This window comes from Chaetomium fimeti (genome assembly GCF_033439085.1).
Source record: "Chaetomium fimeti strain CBS 168.71 chromosome Unknown B0H64scaffold_2, whole genome shotgun sequence".
NCBI classification, from domain to species: Eukaryota; Fungi; Ascomycota; class Sordariomycetes; order Sordariales; family Chaetomiaceae; genus Chaetomium; species Chaetomium fimeti.
This window is the reverse complement of record NW_026944330.1, coordinates 1,776,531-1,800,782: the sequence shown is the minus strand read 5'-3', so window position 1 is coordinate 1,800,782 and position 24,252 is coordinate 1,776,531. Positions and strand designations below refer to the sequence as shown.

Here is a 24,252-nt window from a genome sequence, read left to right as displayed (position 1 = left end):
GCCCTACCCTCACTTCCATCTGAATAACTTGGAAAAGTTTGTGCTGACCCCTCTTCCCCTCCCAGAGCAAAATTCACCCAGCCCACCTGATGCCTCATAACTTCGTTCAACTCTGACACTCCCAAGTCCCAACCTTCACCACCAAATCTCGTCCGGACCCAAGGTTTGCATTTTATTCATACTTTGCCGCCTTTTCGTCGTTTCTTTTTGCATTCCTTCGCGAAATTGCCGTGATCCTTGGAATCTCACCTGAAATTTGAGTACTTGGTATTCATATCGCGCATGGATACAATCGGCACCAACGCGGACACTCAGGTCAGTTCTCTCGATCGGTCGCCACAATGAGCCCTGGGGATGTACTGACTTGCTGTTTCTCCTCTTCCTCCATGGCAGTCCGCAATAGACATTGTTCAAAGCCATGTCTTCTTTAGCCCTCATGGCAGTGGCTGGCTGTCCAAGCCCGAGCTACCCACCGCCGCCGAGATCCTTGCCGCAAATTCCGACATTGACCAGCTTCCGGAAAACCCCGTTGATGTCCCTTGGGAGTCCAAACATGACTACCTCACCGCTCAGTATGAGATCCTCCGCCAGGAGGCCATTGAAGGGCTCCGCTTCTCTGTGAGAAGCTTCGCCGATAATCGGCGCAAGGCCTCCGCGATGGACGACGACTTCACCAACATTTACACTCAGGTAAGCTTCACAGAGTTTCCTAATGTGAGATACCCTGCTGACCTTTCGGTAGGTGCGGATCAAGGAATACGTCATGTCGACCATCGGTCCTCTCGCCCGAGTCTCCTTTTCCACTGAGCGGTCCAAGTACCGCATCCAATGGAAGCAGTCGAAGCGACTCCAGCCCGGGAAGATCGTGGCTCTCTCTCCCAAGGGGGATAATTTCAAGAACATTTGCAAGATTGCGACCATTGCTCAGCGCCCCTACCGCGACGGTCTCGACCAAGATCCTCCCCTCGTGGACCTCATCTGGGCGAACCCGGAGGACGCTGTCCTCGACCCAAGCCTCGAGATGGTCATGATTGAGTCGTTAAATGGTTATTTTGAGTCGGCTCGTCATTCGTTGGTCGGCTTGCAACATGCCGCGAGGACTGAGTGAGTGTTTCAATGACGGTCCGCAGTGAACAACCACTTACATTCTCCTACAGCTCCGCTTTGGACAAGTACTTGACCGGGGCTCATGTGAAAGACACCTTTCCAGAATTTCTCATGGACCACCCGGTTGCAGATCTCTCTTCGCTTGCTAGTAGAGCCGCCGCCGCAGAGGACCCCGTGGCGGTCGCAGAACTCAAGACACACGACATCGTCAACAACGAGCTCCCAGATTTGAAGGATCTCACCAACCTCGATTCGTCCCAGCTCCTTGGTCTGCATCGGATCATTTCCAAGGAACTCGCCATTGTCCAAGGCCCACCGGGTACCGGTAAAACGTTCACGTCCGTTGAAGCACTCAAGGTCCTGATCGCCAATCGACGTAAGCGCCGCGGCCCTCCGATCCTAGTGGCCGCCCAGACAAACCATGCCTTGGATCAGATTCTCGTGCACTGTGTCGAATCAGGTGCGAATATTCTTCGGATGGGAGGAAGAACGCAGAACGAAACCATCAAGCCCTGCACCCTGTATGAGCGGCGCCAGAAGTGCGGCAAGGGCCAGATTTCCGCGGACAACAAGTGCGGTCCCATCGACCACCAGCGCCGAGTAAACGCCATGAAGATCCAGGAACTCGTCGATCACCTCTTCAGTGACCGACTCTTGGACCCCCAATCTCTGCTGGACTTCGGCATCATCTCAAAGGAGCAGTACGAGTCTCTTTGCGACGAGTCCATGGAAACCCATGAGGCTATTAACGTCCACGGTCCCTTTGCGCTTTGGCTGGGTGACAACCTCATTCCTGCCAAGATTCGAGAGGACCGCCATCCCACACAACTCGAGATAAATGAGGCCGAGGCCCGCAAGAACCTCCCCGAGTTCGAGGTTGAGGACGACGAGGATATCGAGAACATCGCCGACGACGAAGAAGATGCGTATCGCTTCCGGGGGCAGGTCATCCCACTGAGGCACGTCTGGTCGGGCAAGGACCCTGCAAACTTGACATCTTGGGCTCGTGCCGTCGCTCGTGCCCTTCAGACCCAGGACCTCTTCGCCATCGACCGTGACTTGCGCGGTGCTGTTTATCAGTACTTCCAGGCCAGATTGCTGGATGCAATGGCCCCAAAGTTCGCCGCATTGCTCGCCGAGAACGTCAATCTTTGCAAGAAGCGCAAGGCGTTCAAGTTTCTTGGGAACACTCAGGTTGTCAACAAGCTGCGGATCGACATCGTCGGCTGTACCACCACGGGCCTAACAAAGTACCGCGGCTGCCTTGCAGCAATGAATCCACAGTCGCTCCTCATCGAAGAGGCAGCGGAAACCCGCGAAGCCAACATCGTATCCGCTTTGTACCCTTCTATCCAGCAGCTCATCCTGGTGGGTGACCACAAGCAGCTCGCGCCCAAGTGCGACATTCAGCGGCTGGGCGACTCACCTTACAACCTCAATGTCTCGCTATTCCAGAGAATGGTCAACTTGAACATGCCGTTCGTCATGCTGAAACAGCAGCGTCGCATGAAGCCAGAGCTTCGCCAAATCCTGAAGCCGTTTTACCCCGAGCTCTTCGACCATCCCTCCGTCGCATCGATTAACAACCGCCCTAACGTTCTCGGAATGGGAGGTCGTAACTCTTGGCTCTTTGACCACGAATGGCCCGAGGACATGAACTCGGACTTCAGCAAATTCAACGAGCAAGAGGCCGAGATGATCGCGAACTTCTTTGCCTACCTCGTGGCCAACGGTACCCCTTCGGGGACAATCACGATACTCACCTTCTACAAGGGCCAGAGAAAGGTGCTGCTAAGGAAGCTGAAACGCCACCCCTCTCTCATGGACCAGACATTCAACGTATGCACCGTGGACTCGTACCAGGGCGAGGAAAACGACATTATCCTCCTGTCGCTTGTTCGTAGTCCTCAACTCAACCGCTCTTACGCGGTGGGCTTTCTGGAGGATGAACGCCGCGCAGTCGTCGCCATCAGCCGTGCGCGCCGAGGCTTTTACGTGTTTGGCAATGTCAGCAACGTCCTCAATGCCCGCCGGGCTTCATACGACCTCTGGTTCAAGATCTGCTCTGGGTTTGCCGAACAAGGGCGCCTTGACCCCGGGCATGGCCTTCCTATTGTTTGCCAGGTTCACCACAAAAAGACTTGGATAAAGGAGGTTGAGGACTGGGCCGACAACGCTGGGGGTTGTGATCAGCCCTGTGAGAAGACGAGAGATTGCGGCCATCAATGCACTCTCAAGTGCCACGCGTAAGTGGGATACCTCGTTGGTTAGCGGCGTTTGCTAACATCACTATAGTCTACCCCACGATATCCTCCCTTGCAGTGAGCCGTGCCGCAAGATACTCGATTGCGGTCACGGATGTCACAAGTCGTGTGGCCAGGAATGCTTCTGTGACTGCAAGAAGTTCAAGGAGACCACGCAGACGCAGGCCGCTAAACAGCCCATGTCGTTGAAGGATAGGATGCTGTGGATGGGTGCCGAGAATACAGAGATGCTCAAGGCCTCCTTCAACAATCTTGGTGTGTCGCGACAGCAAGCAGAGTCGGCGCCGACGCTACCTACGCCGGGGAAAGCAGGCTTCTCAAAGGATAGGCGCAAGGGTAAACAAGCACAACGCGGGCAGAGTTCGGTCCCAGCAGCTGTTACCGCGGCGCAATGGGGACAGTTCGTCGACAATATCGAGCAGCATGATGAGCAATTGCTCCGGGAACGTCTCGCCACTGAGGAGGAGCAACAAGTTACAGAGTCGGTTATCCAGGAGGTTTATCAGCCTACCTCCCTGGCCAACGGCCAGCGCACTGGAGGGGGCAGCAGAACTACTCAGCGGGTCAAGTTGCCTTACAACAAGGTGGCCGGTTCTTCCGTCAACGACCAGTCTGAGCGTCCACCCAACCTCTAAGACGACGATGGTTTCCTCCGGACAATCAGGCGTTAGGAGGAGGGATGGGGAGCCAGGTGTGGAGCGTAGCGTACATTTGTTAGTTTAATTTAACGAGCGTTGTTTTGTCACCATTGCCGCGTCAAATTTGTTGATCAAGTCTTGTTTCTTTTAAGATGTGTGTGCAGCCCATTGTCGCGTGCCGGGGCGTCCAGACGTTTGCACCACACAGTAACGTCGAGCCTAAAATTGTTACGAAGTGAAGCAAATGATCCGGATCCCCCATAGTCCCCGATTCCACGATAACTCCAACGCCATCCCACGTGGGTATTCTAAAAGCCAACCGCGTCACAGTTACCACCTATCTTATTCATCATCACTGCAGACCACACCACACCACCCGCAGAGCATATCAACGCCCATCAACCCGTGACACAACTCAACTCTAGCAAAGCCCGCACCCCATTCCACTCACCTCCACCTATCCGTCCCCCCTACCCCGGGATACTCTACACCCATCTACCTACTTAGACACGCCAATCTCGTACCCAATCAACACCTCAGTCGACGTGCCATCCCACCCCCTGGTGCCGGCCGTAGAGATCATGACGCGGGAGGTGGGGTCGACATAGAGCTGGGAGATGACGCCGGCGCGGGGCGGGCCGGGGATGATGATGAAGGGCACCTTGCTGTGCTTGAAGGCCGAGTTGTCGCGCAGGTCGTACAGGCGCAGGATGTCGTGGGAGGCGCAGACGAGGTGGCGGCCGTTGGCCATGGGCCGCACGCAGCTGACGGCGCCGGAGCCGGCGGGGAACTTCAGCGTGCGCTCCGGCATCCACGTGCTCGTCGCGTTGTGGACCGAGTACTCCTCCACCGTGCCGTTGCGCCGCCCCGCGTAGATCCAGTTGCCGTCCGGCGACCAGCACGCCCCCATGCACCAGGGCGGTACCCCGCGCCGGTTGTTGATGCGGGCTACGGGGTCGGGCACCCGCCGGTCCCAGAGCCGGATGGGCCCGTCGATGGCGGCGGAGAGGAAGGTGCTGGTTGACGATTGGGTCGGGTCCGTGTGTGGTGGGGGGGCGGCCGAGGTGAAGACTAGGGAAGGCCCGCCGCCGTTGGTATGGGAGGATGTGGGGCGAGGGGGTTCTGCAGGATTGGCCTGCTGGTCGGTGGGAGCGGAGGAGGCGGGGGGTTGTTGGGTGGTCTCGGAGGTGGCGGGTGCTTGGGCGAAGTCGACCGACATGTCGTGAGCCGTATCGGCCGTCAATGTGTCGCTGCGAGAGACGTCACCATGAGAGTCGGGCTGGGCAGGGGCTGCGCCATCCTGTGTAGGGGGAGGTGCCTCGGTTGTCGTTGACATGTCTAGAGCAGGCCCGCCAGCCATGTCGGTATCACCCATAGTAAAGTCGCCTGAGTGGTCCAGTCCGTCGTGGTTGGCATCGTCGTGAAGTCCCATGTCCATAGCCCGTGAGAACTCGTCGTCGTCGTCACCAAACGCCCCCCCGCCTCCGCCACCCATCGTGTCATTGTCACCAAAGAGAGACCCAGCCGGACTGCCAAAAAGCGATTCATGTTCTGGTGACCCTGCACCGTCGCCGGTTCCCCCCGGGCCATTGCGAGCTGCGTGCTCCGCGCCGCCGGCCTCATCAGTGACACCATTTTGGAAGAACCCATTCACCCGGGGTTTCGTCTCGGCGAAAAACGTCTCGCTCTTCACCTCGAGCTCACTCGCCTCGGCCGGGATAGGCGCCCCACTTAGCGGGCGCAACTCGATGGCCGAGATCTGCCCTCCCCTATCCTCAAACCGCCTTATGACGTTGCCGGTATTCAGATCCCAGTCAAGCACCGTCTTGTCCCAGCTCCCACTCAGCACGCTCTTCTCGTCAGAGGCTAGCTGCAGCACGCTGACGGCGTTGGTGTGCCCGCCATCCCGCAGACAGTGTATCCTCTTCCCCTCGTCGTGACGCACGCTCTGCAGGTTGATGCCGCCGCTCTCGAGCCCGCTCAATAGCCATAGCGCCCCGCTGTGCACGGCGAGGCTGTAAACCGGCGACAGAACCCGGTCCTCGGCGCGGGCATTTGGGGGCGAGGGCTCTTCGTTTTCCCAGTAGCTCATCAGTATACCGGCTTTGACGACGCTATCGACGAACGGATGCCGCTGAGCTACGGTGAGCTGTTGTTTTCCATTGATTGTGCCCATACCGTCGTATTTGCGAATGTAGCCATCGGAACCCCCCGTTATCCAATACCGCAGGTCGGGGGTGATCGCCATGGCATTGACGCTTGTGGCCTGGGGCGCTGCCATAGTCGGAACGATATCGTAGAGAGGGGCATCGATGTACTCTTGCCGCAGGACCGGACGCCATCGATTCTGGATCGTGGGGCTCGTGGGCGCAACGGTTGCGCTACTAGTCGCATCTTGACTGGGTGGTTGGCCTTCGGGAGCGGGTGCTTGAGAGGTAGCCAATGACTCTGTTTCGGCTTCGGCTTCAGCTTCGGGCTCCGCTTCCTGCCCTGGTTCAGGCTCGTCTTGTTCGTCTTGGTCCTCCTCTTCGTCCTCGTTTTCCTCCTCGGCGTCGTTCTCGGCCTCGAGGTCCTCGGCATCTTCCATCAGCTCATCTTGCTCGTTCTCGGAACTCGCGTATTCGTCATCCATATTGAAAGCCGGGTTTGACAATTGGGCGATATTATTGCGAGATCAAATTGATGTAAAGGCAAGCTATCGCGCAACTACGGGTCACGGTTGTTGAATCGTTAGAAGGATGCACACGCGCAATGGTTAAGCTTCAATGCAGCAAGTTGGAGACGCGCCAAGAAAGACCCCGGTACGCGTGGAGGAACCCCTGTGCCCCGCAACCCCACCATCCATTGTGGTCGCATGGGGGCATGGGCCGAAGCTGTCAGTCAACCGGGACAACTGGGTGTGCATGTATCTGACCATCTCAGAATGTTCACAGCTTGGAGAAAGTCCTTGCTGTAGAAGAGAAGACTGTTACTGAATTATACTTGATGCCTTCTCTAGGCGGCTGGGTGACTGGAGATTCAGCAACGCCCGCTACGGAACATATCAACCAGCCCAGTCCCCGACAAGACACCGGAGCCTAATCCCCAGGCAGATCTAATAGTCCATCTTAAAACAGCCATATTACTAGAAGTGCAAAATATGCAGTTCGACGAGTGACCGTCTATCATGACATAAGCAGCCCATCCCAGAGGGCAAACAAATAACCACCAACAGTAACTTCAACACAACCCGATGGCTCGGTCCTCAAGCCAAAGGCCTTGCCGCATTGATCATATGACGCGCTGATCGACGCATGAATTCCTCCATTTTATTGTCTTCAGATTCAGCCAGGCCCCCATGCTGAGGACATGACGGACAGGCGCAGCTCGACCGCGGCGGCCTACCGACGCCTTGATAACCGGGAGGGGGGTCAGAGCAAGTCGACTCTCTAGAAACGCGACCGACGGGTGGTGGTGATATGGTTTTCTCGATCTTTTTCGGTGAACAGTTGATTGGGGGGCCAGCATCCTCCACCGCAAGAGACACTGTTGTGGCCTCGGAACTCGAACGACCTGCTTCGGCCCGAGAGCCATAGCTGTGGTCCCTGGATGGCGTGGTACTGCAAGGTATATCGGTGACGTTATCGTCAGGCGGGTTGTCGAAGGGGCGTTCGTTCATCTCCTAGTCTGTGCCGTTGCCCGACACGCCCCCTCGCCAGAGTCCGTAAAAGCCTTCGCAGTTTTTCCACATCTTGATGGTACCATCTTCCGACCCAGTCGCGTACAGATTGCCATCCGGCGAGAAGGCGATGGACCAGATGGGGCCGTGGTGGCCTTTGTGCACGTCCAACTCCTTGGAATCGTCCCAGTTGTACACCCGAGCCCAGGTGCCCGGTTCCTCTCCCACCACAAACTTCCTGCCTTTCAGATCCAGAGCAACACTTGCAATCCCATGAGAAAGCTTAATGTGCTTCAACTCATCCTCAGCCCTCGAACCGCCCCAGAAGTATGCCGTATTCCCAGCAGCAACAGCTAGAACGGGGAGACCTCCGCCAATGTCCGTAGGCGCGCTATGTGCCTGCGCCAAGGCAACGAGTTCGCAGGATTTAATTTCGCCTTCGAGCCTCACCTCGCGGATACAGCGTCGTGTCGGAAGATCGAACCAACGAAGAGTCTCGCCGGCCGCAGTGATGATAACGCGGGGATCCTGGGCCCAGACGATGAACTTGATGGGCTCTTTATGCACGCCCTCGCCAATCTCGAACGCCCGTGTAGTCTCGATGGTGGCCGGGGTGACAACGGTAGGGCTGGCGGATGCCGAGTCGCTGGGCGCCTTTTGGTCGTGCAGGTCGAAAATCCGAAGCTTCTTCTCAAAACCACCCGTTGCGATCATTCCGGATTGATCAAATGGGTAGGCGATAGCGCGAACAATGTGGTCGTGCTGGAGGATGTACAACAGCTCGCCGCTGTGCGTGTCCCAAACTTTCGCGGTGAAGTCGGCGGAGGCGGTTGCGGCGGTCGTAGCATCGGGGCTCAACCTCGCTTGCCAAACAGCGCCCTTGTGGCCGAGGAAAGTGCCAATCCAATCGCCTGTCTGGCCGTCGCGGAGCATTGGGTTGCCATCTGCGTGCAAGTACCGTCAGTGGAAGGACGGGCGTCAAACAGGAGCGTATCACAAACCTTTACAAGCCGAAATCATATAGTATACATCTTCCTTCTCGAGCGGCGAGAAACTCAGATGAGGGACTGGTCGCGAGTGGCCGTGGCAAGTCAAGGGCACGTATTGGCGAGGGGCGGTGGCGTCTCCCATGCTGGATCTCGAAAAGTATTCTGGAATCGTGGGACTCCGAATGGGAAAGGTGTGAGAAAGCGACTCGGCGATCGTATCGTGTCGATGCTTCCAGTGCAGACGTTTGGAACCGTCTTCGCGGTTGTGACAATTAGACCGGCGACAGTCGCATCTACTCTTAAGAGTCGGTGAAAGAACCCGAACACCTGGGAGACAAAAGAAAACGAAATGAAGGGAAATTCGTAACGGGTCGTAAAGTGGTCGTGTCGTAAAAGAAGAAGGCGAGGGGAGAGGCCGAAGTGCTCGTCACGCCTGTTGCCGCTGGTGGGCAGAATTTGCAGCAGGAAGTGGAAGGAGTTGATGCGCGACGGCAGAAGCCAGCGGCGCCCTCAACCAGGTCAGGCCAGTGCGGGGTGTTTCCACTCACATGTCAGGGGCGAGCTTGCCACGTTGGGTTGGGCCCCTCGCTGAATTCTGGATCCACTTATGGAGGTGCACCAAGCCTGAGAGCCACAGAGTTCCTGCCTTCTAACATCTCCCAGGCAAAGCCTAAAGAATAAATGGAGTGTATGGAAGTCTGGAATATATCTTGTCTGTGCCAATGGACTACATATGCAGCGCTCTAGACGGCACCTATATGATCTCATGGGCTCCCAGTTCGTGATGACACCTTTGGGATTTCCAGTAACCTATGTCCTTTGGCTACCCAGATCGTCATATGCTGAGAGCAAAGCCGTCTCAATCGCACCAGTTTCTCGTTCGTGCCACTCATCCAAGGAGATCGGACAAGGCACCCCTCGCAACAGGGCCCCGGCGCCCCGCTTTCAGGTAGCTGTTCCGCAACCCGGCCGGGCATGCTATCGTCATCTCCAACGGCCTGGCAAACCTTCCAATTAGTTCCATCCATTCCACTCGCTGTTCCTGACAAATTGACCCTCGACCTTGGCTTGCTGTCACGTTCGTCCGGCCGCGACCATTACACGAACTAGGCAACTTGTCACGCCCCGACAGCTGCTTTTTACTGTCACCAGTTCTTCCCTGGGCCGACTTTCAAGTGCACGCACATTACCCCGCCTGTGCCCACCTTACCATCTTGACCAACACACATCACCTCGCCTCGGCAGATCGCGATGCCGGACTTCAAGCTTTCGGCCCAGTTGAAAGGTCACGAAGCGGATGTATGTTTCTAGTATTCAGTATGAGTGTGACGCACAAACTAATCCAACCGAATACAGGTCCGAGCCGTGTCCTTTCCCACCCCGAAGACCGTCTTCTCGACTTCCCGTGACCAAACGGTCCGTCGGTGGCAGAAGACCGCCGACAAGCCCACAACATTCGACGACACGATAACAAGCCAGGGACACGGCTATATAAATTCTCTCACATTCCTCCGCGCCTCTTCTACCTGGCCCGAAGGTCTTGTCCTTTCGGCCGGCCAAGAAGCCATCATCGAAGCGAAGCGACCAAACCTAACTACAACCGACAACGCCGATCGTCTCCTCATTGGCCATGGCCATAACGTCTGCACTCTCGATGTATCCCCCCGCGGAACTTACGTTGTATCCGGTGGCTGGGATGGGAAGGGGCTCGTTTGGGACACGGAAAAGTGGCAGATATCGGCCCAGCTCATGCACCAGGGCGAGGTCAAGAGTGTCTGGGCTGCCCTGGCCTACGACGAGCACACGGTGATTACGGGTAGCGCCGACACCCATATTCGCATCTTCGACATTCGTCAGGTCAACGCCAACGGCGAGGTCGAGCCACGGCGTACCCTTAGCACCAGCTCTGTTGTCCGCGCCATATGTAAGCTTCCCAGCGGCATCAAGGGCCATCCGAGCGGGGCCGAGTTTGCAAGCGCCGGAAACGACGGCATCATCCAGCTCTGGAAAATGAACGGTACACAAGTCGGGGCGCTGCAAGGACACGACAGCTTCATATACTCTCTCGCTTGCCTACCCACGAGCGAAATTGTCAGTGCTGGGGAGGACCGGACAGTCCGGATCTGGAGGGGGTCGGAGTGTATCCAGACAATAACACACCCTGCCATTTCAGTATGGTCGGTTGCCGTGTGCCCCGAGAACGGAGACATCGTTTCCGGCGCCAGCGATAACATGGTCCGCGTTTTCACTCGCAACGCAGATCGCATGGCACCGCCCGAGGCTCTGTCCCAGTTCGAGGAATCCGTCCGGGCATCCGCCATCCCCCAGCAGCAGCTCGGCCCTTCGATCAACAAGGAACGGCTAAACCCGAAGGCCTGGCTCCTTAACAACGCAGGCAAGAAGGACGGTCAGGTAACTACGGTTCTGGAAGACGACGGCAGCATCGGGGCTTATCAATGGTCGTTGAGTAAGTTCTTTGCCCATTTCGACCTGGTTAAGCTTCTGTGTGCTAACACTCGGCAGGCGAGCAGCGGTGGGTTCACGTTGGAACCGTCGTGGACTCGACTGGAAGCAGTGGACGGAAAGTCCAGTATAATGGTCAAGAATACGATTACGTCTTTGATGTCGACATCGAGGAGGGCAAGCCCCCACTCAAGCTGCCGTATAACCTCACCGAAAACCCATATGAGGCGGCAACCAAATTTCTAGGCGACAACGAACTTCCCATATCATACATCGATCAAGTGGCCCAGTTCATCGTCACCAACACTAAGGGGGCAACCATTGGCCAGAGCACCGATGCCCCCTCTGCCGACCCATACGGGACAGAGTCACGGTATGAGCCGGGGCAAACAGAACAAACGAAGAAGTACCTACCGCACACGGAGTACCTCGCTCTTACGCAGGCCAAGTGGGAACCGGTGGCAAAAAAGCTCAAGAGCCTCAACGAAAAACATGTGTTGGCTGGAAACAAGCATATTGCCTTGAACCCCGATGGTGTCAACCGTCTTGAGACGGTTCTTCAAGCTGCAATGGGAACGGCGATCCAAAAGACAACCCCCCCGGCGCTCCTCGAATCCCAGCGTAACATTTACACGCTCGTCACGCAATGGCCCTACGGCGACCGGCTTCCGACCCTCGACGTCCTCCGCTGTTTGGTCGCATGGCCGGGTTCGGCATCGCTCAACGATAGCAACTACGGTAGCGTTGTCGACATTATCCTCCGCGGCGCTCTCGACAGCCAAGACCCAGTCCCCTCCAACGAGACCCCCTTAGACGAATTCATCAAGACGGCGGACGCCTCCAAGTTTAACATCAACAACGTGATGATGGCCGTCCGCGCAGTCACCAACCTCTTCGCCACCCCTGAAGGCCGCACCCTCGTCACTTCGGAAGCAACCGCTATCTTGACTCTCCTAGCGCGCATCGCGGGCGTGGCGGATAACCAGGCCGACCCCATCGGCACGGCTAACAACAACCTTCAGATCGCTCTGACCTCGGCAACGTTCAATTACGCCTGCCTCGCTTACAACCAGAGGGACTCGATCGACAGCGAGCTCCTGATGCAGCTCTACCCGATAGCGGAAGCGGTCATCCAACGCCAGACCGACCCGGAGGTGCTATTCCGCGCGCTCATGACACTGGGGATGTTGGCGGCCGCTGGTGGGGATGCGCGGGAGGTGACTGAGGTTCTGGGGCTGCGTGAGCTGGCGGCGGAGGCGGCCAAGAAGTCGGACGATGCGAGGATCAAGGCGGTTGCGCAGGAGTGCTCCGCGTATCTAAAGAAGTAGGGTGTGGTAGTGCTACGATGGGCTCTGTGTTCGGGCGCGGTGGGTGTATGGGATGAGGCGTGGACGCTCGGCTTGGTCCCTCGAGTAGTCTTGTGCAAATACACCCGAGATGAAGACGTCGGCCCCGGGCATTCTTACCCACTTTTGCCGTGTTCAGCTACGCTGAGACAAATGATATCCCCCCTTACGTAGAGAACCACGAGACCGTTGCCCTCCAGAATACCAGTCAAATGTGCAGTCCCTTGGTACATCAGTCATCATCAGTCGCGCGGCAACCCGGACGGGGTTACCACGGTGCAGAACGGCCAGTAAATGTGCTACACAGGACCTAGTTACACTGTCTAGGGTCAAGTAGTAGTAGTCCTGGAGGTCGGCGGTAGGTCCGGGGTCCGAAAGTGCTTGAGCCCAGTGCCGCCTACCACTGTGACGGGTGCAGGTTCTGACGTCGTTGAAACACCCCTTTTCTTCCAGACGGCGGCTGGTGACACTACAGACAATCTCGGGCTCCGGTTTGAGTCTAGGAAAATCAGTGTGCCAAACGAACCAAAAAGATGGGGTTATCGAAGTTTGTCAGAGAAACATAAGCCTCCATTGGCAAATACCATGATATGCTCATCACAAACATGAAACGGCGGCTTGTTCGAACCAGTCATCTCAAATTTTTGGCGACAATATCTATCCCACAAGCTACGGCAACTGACTCAGCCGGCTCGCAAAAGAGGCACTCAAATCCCCCAGCAGCAACTGGCAGCCCCTGCGACCCCCTAAAACAAACGAGAAAAGGCAGAGCGAGAGAAGAGCTCTCAACCGGATATACCCAACCCCCCCTGAACACACAAAGTCCCCGTAGAACGCCATCCCAGACCTCCCAAAATATACAGCCCGCAGCCCGGCAGGGCCACAGAAAAGAACATCACCGTAGCACCTAGAAGAGAAAGAAACCCAACCCCAACCCCCAATCCTCTCTCATCAGCAACCCATCCCATCCCGTTCGTTCACAGCAGCGCCCACACCCCGCCCAGCGCGAGGGGCACGTAGGCCCAGTAGGCGAGCTGGTGCAGGCCGCGCGCCGCCGCATTCGGCTTGTCGCGGCCCTCGCCCGACTCGCGCATGGTGAGGGTGTAGACGTCGGCGGCGCCGATGTCGGTGCTGTTGAAGCAGTTGGTCTCGTTCATGAGCGGGATGCGCGGGTCGCCGGGCTCGGCGAAGGTGATGTCGACGCACTGTTCACACGAAGGATTGTTAGGATTGCGCTGTGGTATTAGGTTGAAGGGATTGGGGACGTACCGAGTAGAGGGCGGCGCCGTGCAGGGCCAGCTCGACCAGCTGGATGGTGGCGTTCTCGCCGGCCTTGGCGGTCACGCCCTGGGGCATCGGGAGCTGCGGCAAGCAGACGGTGCCCGGGTAGGGGCCCTTGGTCGGGCCGAGGATCTGGAAGGGCGTGATCATCGGGTAGCTCATGTTGGGCGGGCCGCGGAGGTCCGGATCCAGCTCGGGGCCCTCGTTGCCGAAGCCCAGGTTGACGTAGACGAAGGCCGTCGCGTGGCCCGAGAACCAGCCCGGCTGGAAGGCGATGCCGCCGCCGGTGGTCGGCCAGAAGGTTCGGTTTGTTGTTGTGTGCATGCCGCCGCCTGGGGGGGGGGATGTTATTAGAGGTGCTGACATGGCGGAGGGAGTGGAAGTTGGGGAGGCTTACATGGGTACATCCATTGCATGCCGTAGGGGAACGTCTCATTAGTGATCAGGTTGTTGCCTCTCCATCCCGGATATGTGATAATTGTGTGTGCGGATGCGAGCGCCGCGCCGGCGACGGCGACGAGTGTTGATGAGAGCATGGCGAGAGGTTTGTGTGTAGCTGAGAAACCGCGGTGGGCAGCGCGGACAAGTCGTAATAACCCAACACCCTCCGATCACTCCCCGATGGTTCCTCCTCTTGAATAGCGACACCACTGTCTTTCACACTCGGCTACGGGCCAGATGTAAACCCCGGATCACCGCTCTTCGACGACGATCTTTGTGGCTGCCGCGTGCGAGTAAGTGGCGGAATGGTTGCGTGCGACCGAGATCTCAAGCACGATAATCACGCTCAACGGAATTCGGACTCGATGTCGAAGACAGTCTTCTTGGCGAACAATTGGAATGAATGAAAGCAGGGGAAGCAAAGGACGGGCAGCTGGGCAGTGGGAGGGTAATATCTGACGGTGGCATCAACCACAGCGTGCCATTCCCCTCTCCCTCCAGCCGCCCGGGAATTGTGACCTCGAACCAATATTGCATACCCCCCCGCGCACAGCTCCGGCAAGGCACCATGGCACACATGGGCCAACGTCTCCTCGGGGCATGTCGAACAGGAACCACCCACCCAATCTCGACGGTTCTTTGGCGGCAGCATGCTCGACTTCAGCTTGGCCACTCAGAAGAGGCAAAGCAGCTGCAGAGGTGCAAGCTGTGCATGCCGACCCTCCCGCCCCCTGTCACCCGAAGGCCGGCGCGGCCAATGGGCGGCCGCACCTGGCCGCTTGGCTGCGAGCGAGTCGCTGTGCTGGGGCGATTGCAGGTCAATCACCTCGCCAGCGGTCGCCAAGGGCCTCTCCTCTCCGCCTTCAAGCAATCACCAATGGCTTTCCAATCGGCGGCCGCACCGGCCCCCGGCCGCTTGCGAAGCGTTGAACTGGGGTCTTTCCTCGATGGCCATCGGCCGAATCTGCATTGTTGCCTCACTCGACGACAACTCGGAGGCTGAATGAAGCATCGCCTTGATCCGAGCAAGTTGGCAAGAAAGCGCAAGAAAGCGAGAGTTGCCAAGGCGTGGTCGTGACACGCCGGTGGTTGGTGAGCAAGAAGTCAGTGGTCACATCGGATTTCTGGAGACTCTCCACCTGGTTGCGGTCCCTCCAACCTTGTTGCACGGTTAAGCGCCGAGACACCCAACCTGGAAGCCAATGATGTGCCGCATCCCCTGTCAGGCGGTTTGCGGCGACTTGGGTCAAAGATCTCTTGACCGGCAGTGGCCGGGTCTTGCCATGCGCCAAATCCAGGCCAAATCCCCGTCCAACGCCAAAGTGGCATTGCATTCTGCTGCGTCTTTCGAATGCGCTGCAACTCGTTCATGTGCGTGCTAGGGACGGAGCGCGGAGGGGCCACAGCCCAAAATCGGTTTGGAAATTGCTCTGCATTGTAGATGTACATAGTTAGTTACCTAGTTACCTCGTCAGCAACGAGGCAAGTCTTCAAATAAACAAATTGGTCAAAATCGACCCCCTTCTCGGAAAGGCAACCTGATTCGGAATATCGGCGCACAATGTTGGACAGAGCTGATGGATGCTTCAAGTTCAGTTGCTGCAAGTGCTGGCGCTGTGCAACACACTGCCCATTAACCGGTAAGCAGACCTGCTGCTGCATTGTATTCAACATGAGAAAAATAGAAAGGCAACACCAGTTCTTGATTTGGAATGGCATGCCAAAAAGCGACGATCTTGTAACGCTGGAAAGAGACAATGAATTCTTAGAATTGGGACGGACAAGGGGCCACGGGATGGATTCTTGTCAATGACCAAAACGGCAGGCGGTCGGTCGTTTTCTGCCCCTCAGTTGCTGATCGGCCGATTGCCCCGCCAAACTCCAGGGGTCTGTTGACTTTGTCGCAACATGTTTTCTCACGCTTCCATTGATCAGGCATCAGCTTTTTCAGCTTAAAGATTCATGACAGCGCCAGAACACCAACACCAACAGCAGGCAACAACAACATTTATAATACTCCAGCACCCCACATTATCGACTTGCCCGTGTCATCCCAGACCACACACTCCTTCTTCGAAAAGCTCAACAACCCGCCAAGTTCAGCATTTTGTGGTCATCATGGCGGGGCAAGACGACGGCGAGTGGAGCCAGGTGAAGCGCAGAGGCGGCCGTCTACGCAACATACCGGCTCCCACGAATGAGGCCGCAGATTCCTTGGTCGATGGCATCCGCCCAAATCCTAAACCGGAACTTTCTGTCAACGATCTCTGGAAATACCACGAGTCAGTGAACCAAGACTCGCAGTCGACAGAATGGTGGGAGCAAGTACGCCAACTACTCGACTCCATCTTGACCAAGCCAGGTCGCCCGGCCATCACCAGAGCTGTTTTTCTAGGGCCGGGCCCCTATGAGCCAAGCAATGGTAGCTCCGTCGCAAGGCGGACGGCCCACATGCAGACGGCTGCCTTTAGTTATGTTGTTGATCATTTGAGTTGGGGCCCCTTTTGACAGACAAACGGAATAGACGGTTGCTGATCACCGCGTAGAGTCTCATAATGGCCCGGACATCCAATGTGTGGTCCAGGAACCCCGGTTTACACAGACTGACAAGGAATTCTGCGCAAAACTCGGACTCGAAGCGGTTGAGAGCCCAAATGGCTTCTCCTTGGTTAACGAGAGCACACTGCTGTTCGGGATTCACATGGAACTTGAGATTTACAACCGAGCCATGGCAATACCCCCGGCAATATACGTTGGCGCCAGCTTAGAAGAGTGGGAGAAAGTTGTCGACCACGGTTCAGAAACAGAAGGGCCGCTCGCCGCTTACTCCAAGATGGAGAAGAGCTACGATAGATACGCTTTCCCCGATCTCGATTACATGTTTTCAAGCACGGTAATGTATTGTAGGCGGGGCGAAACATGAACAAGATATCCACTACCGCAAGACTTCATATGCCCGTGACTGAAATCCCTGGTCCCTCGCTCCAACCAGCACCACAGATTAAGCCACTGCCGCCATGCATAGTAGAGATAGTTGATAGGTACAGTAATGAAGTACGGCAAAACCGCACCAGCCATCACGACGCTTATATCCACAATGCTTGAATACGATAGGCCAATTCTACACGACCTCTCTTGATATACAGCCTGGTATATGTATTAAGAGTCAAACGTAGACTGCTGCAAGACGCCCGCGCCCAACCAATGCAATCCACGCTCGCCGGCATCGCTCCATCCGTTCCTACAAGTCAACGCGCCATCTCCCCAACCTCCAACCACCCCCGACCGAGTCCGTCTCAAACCCACCCAAAGACACTCAACGAGTCCTGCACCACCGTCAGCATTCCCAACCCCCCTGAACCACACGAAAAACAAAAAAACCACCCACCGTTTCTGGTGCCTCCCTTGCCGGCACAACCGACACTTGTCATTTGGCTGAGACGTGTGGTTGCTGCACCAGCAGATGCACATACAGCGGTGCTGCTTCTTCTCCTTTTTATTCTCGTTCTTCTTATCCCCGTCGTCGCCGTCATCTCGGTCCTTGTCGCCGCGCTTCTTGTCCTCGTCCTTTTGCTTGTGCTTGTCTTTCTCCTTATTTTTGTCCTTCTCCTTGCCGCGGGTGTCGGGGCTAATGAAGTCGAACATTTCCAAGGGGGGTGTGCCAAGTAAGGGAGTGGGTGGAGGGCTTTGGGGTTTGGTTATTTCGTCGGGGGATGTTCTGCTGCTGGGAAAGCTTGAGAGTCCAGCTGGGGTGGTGGAGGGGCGCGAGGTTTTATAGCGATCCGGCCACGCTTCTGTACCTGGTGCCTTCGCAAAGTTGGTATCACAAGTTTGTTGTCACTATCTGCTCTTTGGCTCTGGGGTGCAAGTGTGGTGTGGTTGTTTATGTCAGCCCTGCCTTTCCTTTGTGGTAAGCATCGTGGAAGTACTCCCTAGGTAGGTGTTATGCCGCTACCGGGGTAATAGACCAAATTCAGAGCCGCGTGGTAGAAAGCTGTTGAGCATGCGTGCTTTGTTGACTCTGCCATAAACTCACGTTCGGCGGTTCGTTGGCTCTGTGGCGTACACGGGTACCTACCAGGAACATTCAACGCTGGCACTTTCACGTTATGAAATGGCAAGGAACCCTCATCATGTTGTTCGGCATGGAAATGCTACGTGGGTCGAGCATTCTATGTTGCTGCCGTCTTTCCATCCCATGTAATGCTGTAATCATTGGAATCCGGGCACGGCAAGAACAAATAAAAACCCAAACTCTGTTGCTGCTTAGGTAGGGTGATACGGTTTGCAATTCAACGATTAATTGATATTACGGTACTAGTACTAATCTAAAGACTAATCAGTGTGGTGCCATGGAATCTCTAGCCGCAAAACACGCAAATGCTGTACAAATGCGACCGACTAACAAGACGTTGCTTTCTCCGTCATCACGCCGGCCGCCGGTAAACCACTGCCAGAATTAAACATATGCTGCAATGATGACAGCGTGGGTAAACCCTCCCTGATAAATCCCGCACTAACGTCGCCTAGAGTACGTCCATAAGTTAGCTCCCGCATCTCCAACCCGGCGCTTTACGACAAATCTCAAAAAAGAACAAGGTGGGACTTACTGCCTATGTATCCCGATCCTACAATTGCTGCAGACGGCATGCGCAGCCGACGTTCTTCCAAGGCATCCGCACATGCACATACACGGATAGCGCCGGGGCTCGTTGTCCCTGCCCTTGGAAGAGGAGTGATCTTTCTTGTCAGGGTCACGGTCCCTATCTCTATCTCGATCTCCGTTCCCATCCCTGTCTTTTGGCCTGCTCTTGCTCGAGTCGGAGCTCTTGCCCTTCTCCTTATGCTTGGAGTCGGACTTCTTCTCCTTGGACTTGGACTTGGACTTCTTGGTCATGTCGCCAGCAGGTGTTTGGTTTCCGTGTCTTCGATCGGGGAAGGCGTGGGCTGCATTACTGGGAGGTGTTGTGTGCTCGAGTTGCAAGTTGGAGGCTCCGTTATCTACAGGGTGTTCTATGAACATTGTCAGGGGCAATGGAAGAATTTATATTTCTGGAAGTCGTGGGGTTACAATTTGCTTACCACGCCTACCCTTTACACCCGAGCCACATGGCTCCTCCCCTGAACCCAAGTTTGACCACTTGTCAATTACTGTGTTACCTGCCTGCGAGCTCCCCGATGGATATGACAGGCTGGTAATTGTAAATATGATCTCGTGATCAAGCTTGGCTTTCTTGTTGGACTGGAAAGGGGTTTGCTTGCATTGATCGGGGGTGCTGGTTGTGTAACGAGTAACGTCAAAACCCCATGGAAACAACACTGGAAACAACACTGGAAACAACACTGGAAACAACACTGCAGTTTCCACTCTAAACAATCCTAATGCTACTTGGGTATCTGCCTTACTCGAGTAGGATTCCACCGGTGCTAAATGGCATGTCCACCCTATTCCAACCACTAATCCGTCCACCTCAACTTGGAGCGCAGAATTAAAGTTTCCAATACCATTGCATCGGCAGAGAATACGAGTAAACCAAGTAGCATTGTTCTAATCCTGTCACCGGCAGCTTAAGCTTCGGTCCCGCCAAGGTACTGGAGTAAAACTAGGGCGTTGTTGCTGGTTGTCGTTAACCAATTCCCCCCCACCTCCCTCCTCATCCCCGACTTGCCTATTTCTAATGGGGACAATGGGAAGGAGTGTCTAAGTAACTCGATGACCTGGCATAGTATCGCGAGATTGATTATCTTCTGGATCTGGCTGGCTTGCGCAATGGTCCTTGGTGATCACCGTTGCCGCATTGATCGCAACTGCAATCCCTGTAAATGACCTTCTTCGGGCAATCGCAAGAAGTGCAAGTGCATGCATATTTGTCGTAGTCGGCATATATATCAATTTTCTCCTCCTTCTTCTTTTCGCTCTTCTCCTCCTCGGTAGCGTGACGTCGCCCCTGCGTATCTCTGTCTTTTCTGCTCTCGTATTTGCTTGATTCCTTATGCCGGGTACTGCTTCTATCTCTGGCAACCCTACTTTTTGAGCTAGATCTGTGCCTCGAGTTAGACCTATGCGTCGAGGTGGATTTGATCTTCGAGCTAGGTTTGTCCCCCGAGCTGGGTCTGTCCTTCGAGCTGGGCTTGTCCTTCGAGCTGGGTCTGGCCTTCGAGTTGGGTCTCGCCTTCGAGCTAGATCTATGCCTCGAGCTAGACATGTGGTTCGAGCTAGATTTGTGCTTCGAGCTGGATCTATCCTTCGAGCTGGATCTATGCTTCGAGGTAGATCTATCCTTCGGGCTGGATTTGTGTCTCGACTTCCGTTCAGAAGGGTCCATATTGTCTTCTTGTTTCTGTTTTCTTTCTTTGGTGAATACTAGTAGTTGATGGTTTTGGTTGGATGAAATACTCGGAGCATGAGTTTGGGGCCAGCTAGTGAAACATCTCGCTCTTGGTAGGCAACCACGCCTGGCCGGGAGAACGACGAGGCAACTGGGTTCTTATGCTTGTGGCCCAGGATCATTCCATTAAACGCCAGCCTATCCTTTGTTGACTGCTTCGTGCAGTTATGCGAGCCACGTGCCACACCCAACTCTTTGAGGGTTGGATGGGTCGCATCCGCCCCTTCAATTCCTGTGTTGCGGTCACATTACCTATCTACGGGCCAGACCAGCTCATGGCCTGCGGGGACTTTGATAAACGGGACGAGCAACATGTTAAGAGGCCTGATGACCACCGCTTAGTAGGAATAAGTAGCCCGAGATATATCATGCTTGAAGCGTCACTTGCATTGTCAGAGCCATGCTCCCGGCTCGAGACTCAAGTCGACTCAATCAACCGTTTTAGAAACCTCCCTGCCATATATCCAAGCTAGAATAGTTCACCGACGCCCAACTTGCCGCGGCGGGTTGAGGCATTCGTTGAATTTGCGAGGGAAATATTTGACCCATTAGGGTAGTTATAGAGATGTTATAAATGGCGTCGGCAGACCCGCCTCGGGTACTCCAACCAAATGGTTCCTACCGATTACTTCAAATCGCAAAGAATTGTGACGGGTTTCTGCAGCCAAAGTAGACTCAGACCTGCATTGGCCACAGCCTGAGGTAGGTAATACCTACTGGTATGGACGAAGGTCATGTCGCTGGCCACCAACGCGAATTCTTCAATACTTCTCAGTCAGACTCCTTCACGCTGCAAATGTTGCGTGAAGTCACAGACCACTAACAATATGAACAATGGAATTGCTTGTATAGTGCTACTGCGGTTCCGGAATACCGACTCCGTTGGTCTGCTATAAACCAATGGATCATCCTCGTCAAGCGCTGCCAGTGGGACTGATAAGGCGAAATACCTGACATTCAGCAATTCTCCACTTCGGTCAGTGTTTTCAGTTCTTGAGAGCGAAGATTTTGTACGAGCCTGTAGAAATCAGGGGTTAGCCGAATCGGTCAACGACTCACGAGAGTCGACGGTTGACCCTCTGAACCACCTTACTTACCGACGAACTCATTCAGGTCGGTCTTCTCGAGAGCCGCACCTGCCGGAGCACAGCTTTCACCAGCAGCAGGAGGGGCGGCTTCGGCGCCACAACACCCTGGGGGCACAGCAGCTATCCTTCCTCTCGCCATCCTCCCCCGTCTCCAAGTAGACGTTGATATCGGCGCCAGTATCAACAATCATCACCTCTACTCCCCCATCGTCAGCCTTTCGCTGTCTATCAACACCGCCCAGGCATCAGGACAACAAAGAACGAAACTCACCGTTGAACCCCACCTCCTTCAACCAGGCCTCATACTCGCCCAGCTCGCTGGCGCCGGAAATGCAGCCCACGTACATGGCGATGTCCGCCAGCAGCTTCTCCGGCAGCGCCTTCTTGGCCAGGATGTCGGACACGGCGACGCGGCCGCCCGGCTTCAGGAGGCGGTGCATCTCGGCAAAGACGGCGGGCTTGTCGGCGTGCGGGACCAGGTTGATGACGCAGTTGGAGATGACGCAGTCGGCCGTGCCGGAGGCGAGGGGGACGGCGGTGATGTTGGCCTTGAGGAAGGTGATGTGGTCGGTGGGGGCGGTCTGGGTCTGGGTGGCCTTGATGCGGTTCGCGCGGGCGAGCATGTCCTTGGTTAGGTACCGAGGTTAGCGGGCGTTATTGGTGTAGCGGCCGGGGGGCGAGGAGTGTACTTCGTTCATGTCAATGCCGATGGCACGGCCCGAAGGTCCGACTTTGCCCGCGGCCAGGAAGATGTCGAAGCCCGCGCCGCTGCCCAGGTCGATGACTGTTTCACCCTGTTGGGGGGTTAGCATTTGGCATTTGGATTTGCAGAGGGGGTAGGTGACCGGCCTCATTCAGACTAGTGATAGCCAGAGGGTTGCCGCAGCTTAGGCCAAGGTTGGCATCCTCGGGGATGTTGGCAAGCTCGTCGGCGCTGTAGCCGAAGGATTTGGCCACGGCCTCGCCGTACTTGACGCTGGTCCCGCGGGATGCCGAGCTGTAGTGCTCCCGGACTTGATCATAGAGCTTGGATGAGTCCATGTTGAACTAGCAGTGAGTCGTGCAGATGAAAGGGAGGGTTGAGGTCAAAGGTATGGAAGGTGCGTTTTACAGGCTGCAGTTGAATTTGTGATGCGTGGGGAGGTGGTGGCCGTGCGGCGTGGTGTAGGGAACTAAGGGAAGTTGAACGAGGTGGGATGGGACTCTGGATGGGAGAGGTCAGAGGGGGCTCATATATACAATTTTAGTACTAGTGGATGTGTGGCGAGCCCCGCCATGATGGCCACCCGTTGTCACACGTGTATATACTTCGGTGACGAGGTAGCACTTTGGTACCTACCTACCTAAGGTAGGTATAGTTGGCAAATGCCACCCTTCGGTCCTGCCGCTGCTGGTATGTCGTCAAATACTTGCCGTATCTGGTGATTACATAACCCATTTGACCGCGCGAACTAACCAGAAGCGGGAAATATTCGGTTTGTCATCGAATATTTTCCCCTTCCAACTTACAGGCTCGGCGAGGTACTTTGTCCTTCGATCACTGCACTTCATCAGCCCACTAGAAGCGCATCACGGCCAGCTTCTTAAAAATCCGTCAATCCATTCAATCCATCCTTTCCCGGTCGACATCAACCGGATGCAGTGAAAAATGGACACCGGATTCTCCCGAACTCGAGTGCACAAATTCTCGTGCAAACCTCCGGGACACGACGCTGCTCGGCAACGTGAAAACCAGCGGCGACATCGGGCAAGAGTCAAAGGCCGGATTGCTGAGCTTGAAGAGCTGCTTTTGGGCACCCAAAGCAGGCTTGACGACGCGCTAAAGCGGATTGAGAGCTTGACTGCCGAGGTTCAGCGCCTTCGGCATGCCACTGGCTCAAGGCCCACCACATCGACACAGAAAACCGCTCAACAACGACAACCGTTTTTGGAACCAGCCACCTGCCCTGAACTTGAGGCGTTTGACAGGGGGCTGATCGATGTAACAATGGAAGAGACGCTCTCTGTTCCCGACGCACTCCCCACTCTGTCCGCCACCACATATCGGGAAACAAGCGAGTCCGCCCGAGAGCAAAACGCCTCGAGCACCCGCGAGCCGCGGATCAGCACCCCCCAGCCTCTGTTTGAGCTACTAGCAAGTGAACTACCCGTGTCCGGCTTCGACGACCCGAACGACGATTACGCCCTTCTCCCACCGCCAAGCGTTGGCGAGTCAACGATTCCCTGCCGCGAAGCCTACTCGATCATCAAAGACCGTAGCGCGCCCGAGTTTGACTTGTCCACTGCGACGGAGTGGTTGCTGCCGGGGTTTCGGTGCGCCGTTGTTCCCGGCACCGGATGCCGTGTCCAGACGCACATGCTGTTTGCGTTCGTTGATCATATCACCCCGATGTAAATCCGGATGATGTTAGCCACACAGTCGACGAGCGGCTTTCCGTCATCAGTGCCGGCACACACGCTACCATTGTGCGGGGTTTGTGGTTGATATCCGGATGCATCTCGGGTGAAGTCAGTTGGCGGGTGTTCCCAATAGGTACGAGTACACGTCGGGATCAGAGATCTATGTATACAAGACAACTTGAATTACA

General features: G+C 55.8%; 9 protein-coding genes across 9 annotated transcripts; 5 read left to right on the top strand and 4 right to left on the bottom strand.

The window, feature by feature from the left end:
• Positions 1-282: 282 nt before the first annotated feature.
• On the top strand, positions 283-4,482 carry B0H64DRAFT_454219 (P-loop containing nucleoside triphosphate hydrolase protein; the record flags this gene model as incomplete). Its single annotated transcript, XM_062807269.1, has 5 exons — positions 283-315; positions 394-690; positions 743-1,104; positions 1,158-3,353; positions 3,403-4,482. The coding sequence occupies 5 exons, from the start codon at positions 283-285 to the stop codon at positions 4,004-4,006; spliced, it is 3,492 nt and encodes a 1,163-aa protein (XP_062662237.1). The 3' UTR covers positions 4,007-4,482.
• On the bottom strand, positions 4,039-6,746 carry B0H64DRAFT_385917 (SPT8-like protein). The gene has a single exon (XM_062803113.1). It carries the CDS (start codon positions 6,639-6,641, stop codon positions 4,509-4,511), a length of 2,133 nt encoding a protein of 710 aa, XP_062662236.1. The 5' UTR covers positions 6,642-6,746; the 3' UTR covers positions 4,039-4,508.
• A 634-nt stretch (positions 6,747-7,380) lies between these two features.
• On the bottom strand, positions 7,381-9,093 carry B0H64DRAFT_81157 (WD40-repeat-containing domain protein). The gene is made up of 2 exons (XM_062808817.1): positions 8,669-9,093; positions 7,381-8,611 (listed from the first exon to the last, which is right to left on the bottom strand). The coding sequence occupies exons 1-2, from the start codon at positions 8,796-8,798 to the stop codon at positions 7,671-7,673; spliced, it is 1,071 nt and encodes a 356-aa protein (XP_062662235.1). The 5' UTR covers positions 8,799-9,093; the 3' UTR covers positions 7,381-7,670.
• A 698-nt stretch (positions 9,094-9,791) lies between these two features.
• Positions 9,792-12,524, top strand: B0H64DRAFT_81151 (PUL domain-containing protein). The gene is made up of 3 exons (XM_062808816.1): positions 9,792-9,955; positions 10,013-11,123; positions 11,180-12,524. The coding sequence occupies exons 1-3, from the start codon at positions 9,908-9,910 to the stop codon at positions 12,445-12,447; spliced, it is 2,427 nt and encodes an 808-aa protein (XP_062662234.1). The 5' UTR covers positions 9,792-9,907; the 3' UTR covers positions 12,448-12,524.
• Positions 12,525-13,328: 804 nt separating this feature from the next.
• On the bottom strand, positions 13,329-14,407 carry B0H64DRAFT_81128 (uncharacterized protein). Its single transcript, XM_062808815.1, has 3 exons — positions 14,144-14,407; positions 13,735-14,078; positions 13,329-13,670 (listed from the first exon to the last, which is right to left on the bottom strand). The coding sequence occupies exons 1-3, from the start codon at positions 14,280-14,282 to the stop codon at positions 13,443-13,445; spliced, it is 711 nt and encodes a 236-aa protein (XP_062662233.1). The 5' UTR covers positions 14,283-14,407; the 3' UTR covers positions 13,329-13,442.
• A 1,468-nt stretch (positions 14,408-15,875) lies between these two features.
• On the top strand, positions 15,876-17,125 carry B0H64DRAFT_385911 (uncharacterized protein). The gene is made up of 2 exons (XM_062803112.1): positions 15,876-16,678; positions 16,734-17,125. Exons 1-2 carry the CDS (start codon positions 16,150-16,152, stop codon positions 17,108-17,110), a joined length of 906 nt encoding a protein of 301 aa, XP_062662232.1. The 5' UTR covers positions 15,876-16,149; the 3' UTR covers positions 17,111-17,125.
• A 1,859-nt stretch (positions 17,126-18,984) lies between these two features.
• B0H64DRAFT_385910 (uncharacterized protein) lies at positions 18,985-19,341 on the top strand. Its single transcript, XM_062803111.1, has 2 exons — positions 18,985-19,200; positions 19,270-19,341. The coding sequence occupies exons 1-2, from the start codon at positions 19,031-19,033 to the stop codon at positions 19,310-19,312; spliced, it is 213 nt and encodes a 70-aa protein (XP_062662231.1). The 5' UTR covers positions 18,985-19,030; the 3' UTR covers positions 19,313-19,341.
• A 2,059-nt stretch (positions 19,342-21,400) lies between these two features.
• On the bottom strand, positions 21,401-23,002 carry B0H64DRAFT_385899 (S-adenosyl-L-methionine-dependent methyltransferase). The gene is made up of 4 exons (XM_062803109.1): positions 22,514-23,002; positions 22,354-22,458; positions 21,936-22,290; positions 21,401-21,860 (listed from the first exon to the last, which is right to left on the bottom strand). Exons 1-4 carry the CDS (start codon positions 22,703-22,705, stop codon positions 21,730-21,732), a joined length of 783 nt encoding a protein of 260 aa, XP_062662230.1. The 5' UTR covers positions 22,706-23,002; the 3' UTR covers positions 21,401-21,729.
• Positions 23,003-23,128: 126 nt separating this feature from the next.
• On the top strand, positions 23,129-24,226 carry B0H64DRAFT_80967 (uncharacterized protein). Its single transcript, XM_062808814.1, has one exon. It carries the CDS (start codon positions 23,313-23,315, stop codon positions 24,057-24,059), a length of 747 nt encoding a protein of 248 aa, XP_062662229.1. The 5' UTR covers positions 23,129-23,312; the 3' UTR covers positions 24,060-24,226.
• The last annotated feature ends 26 nt before the right edge of the window (positions 24,227-24,252 follow it).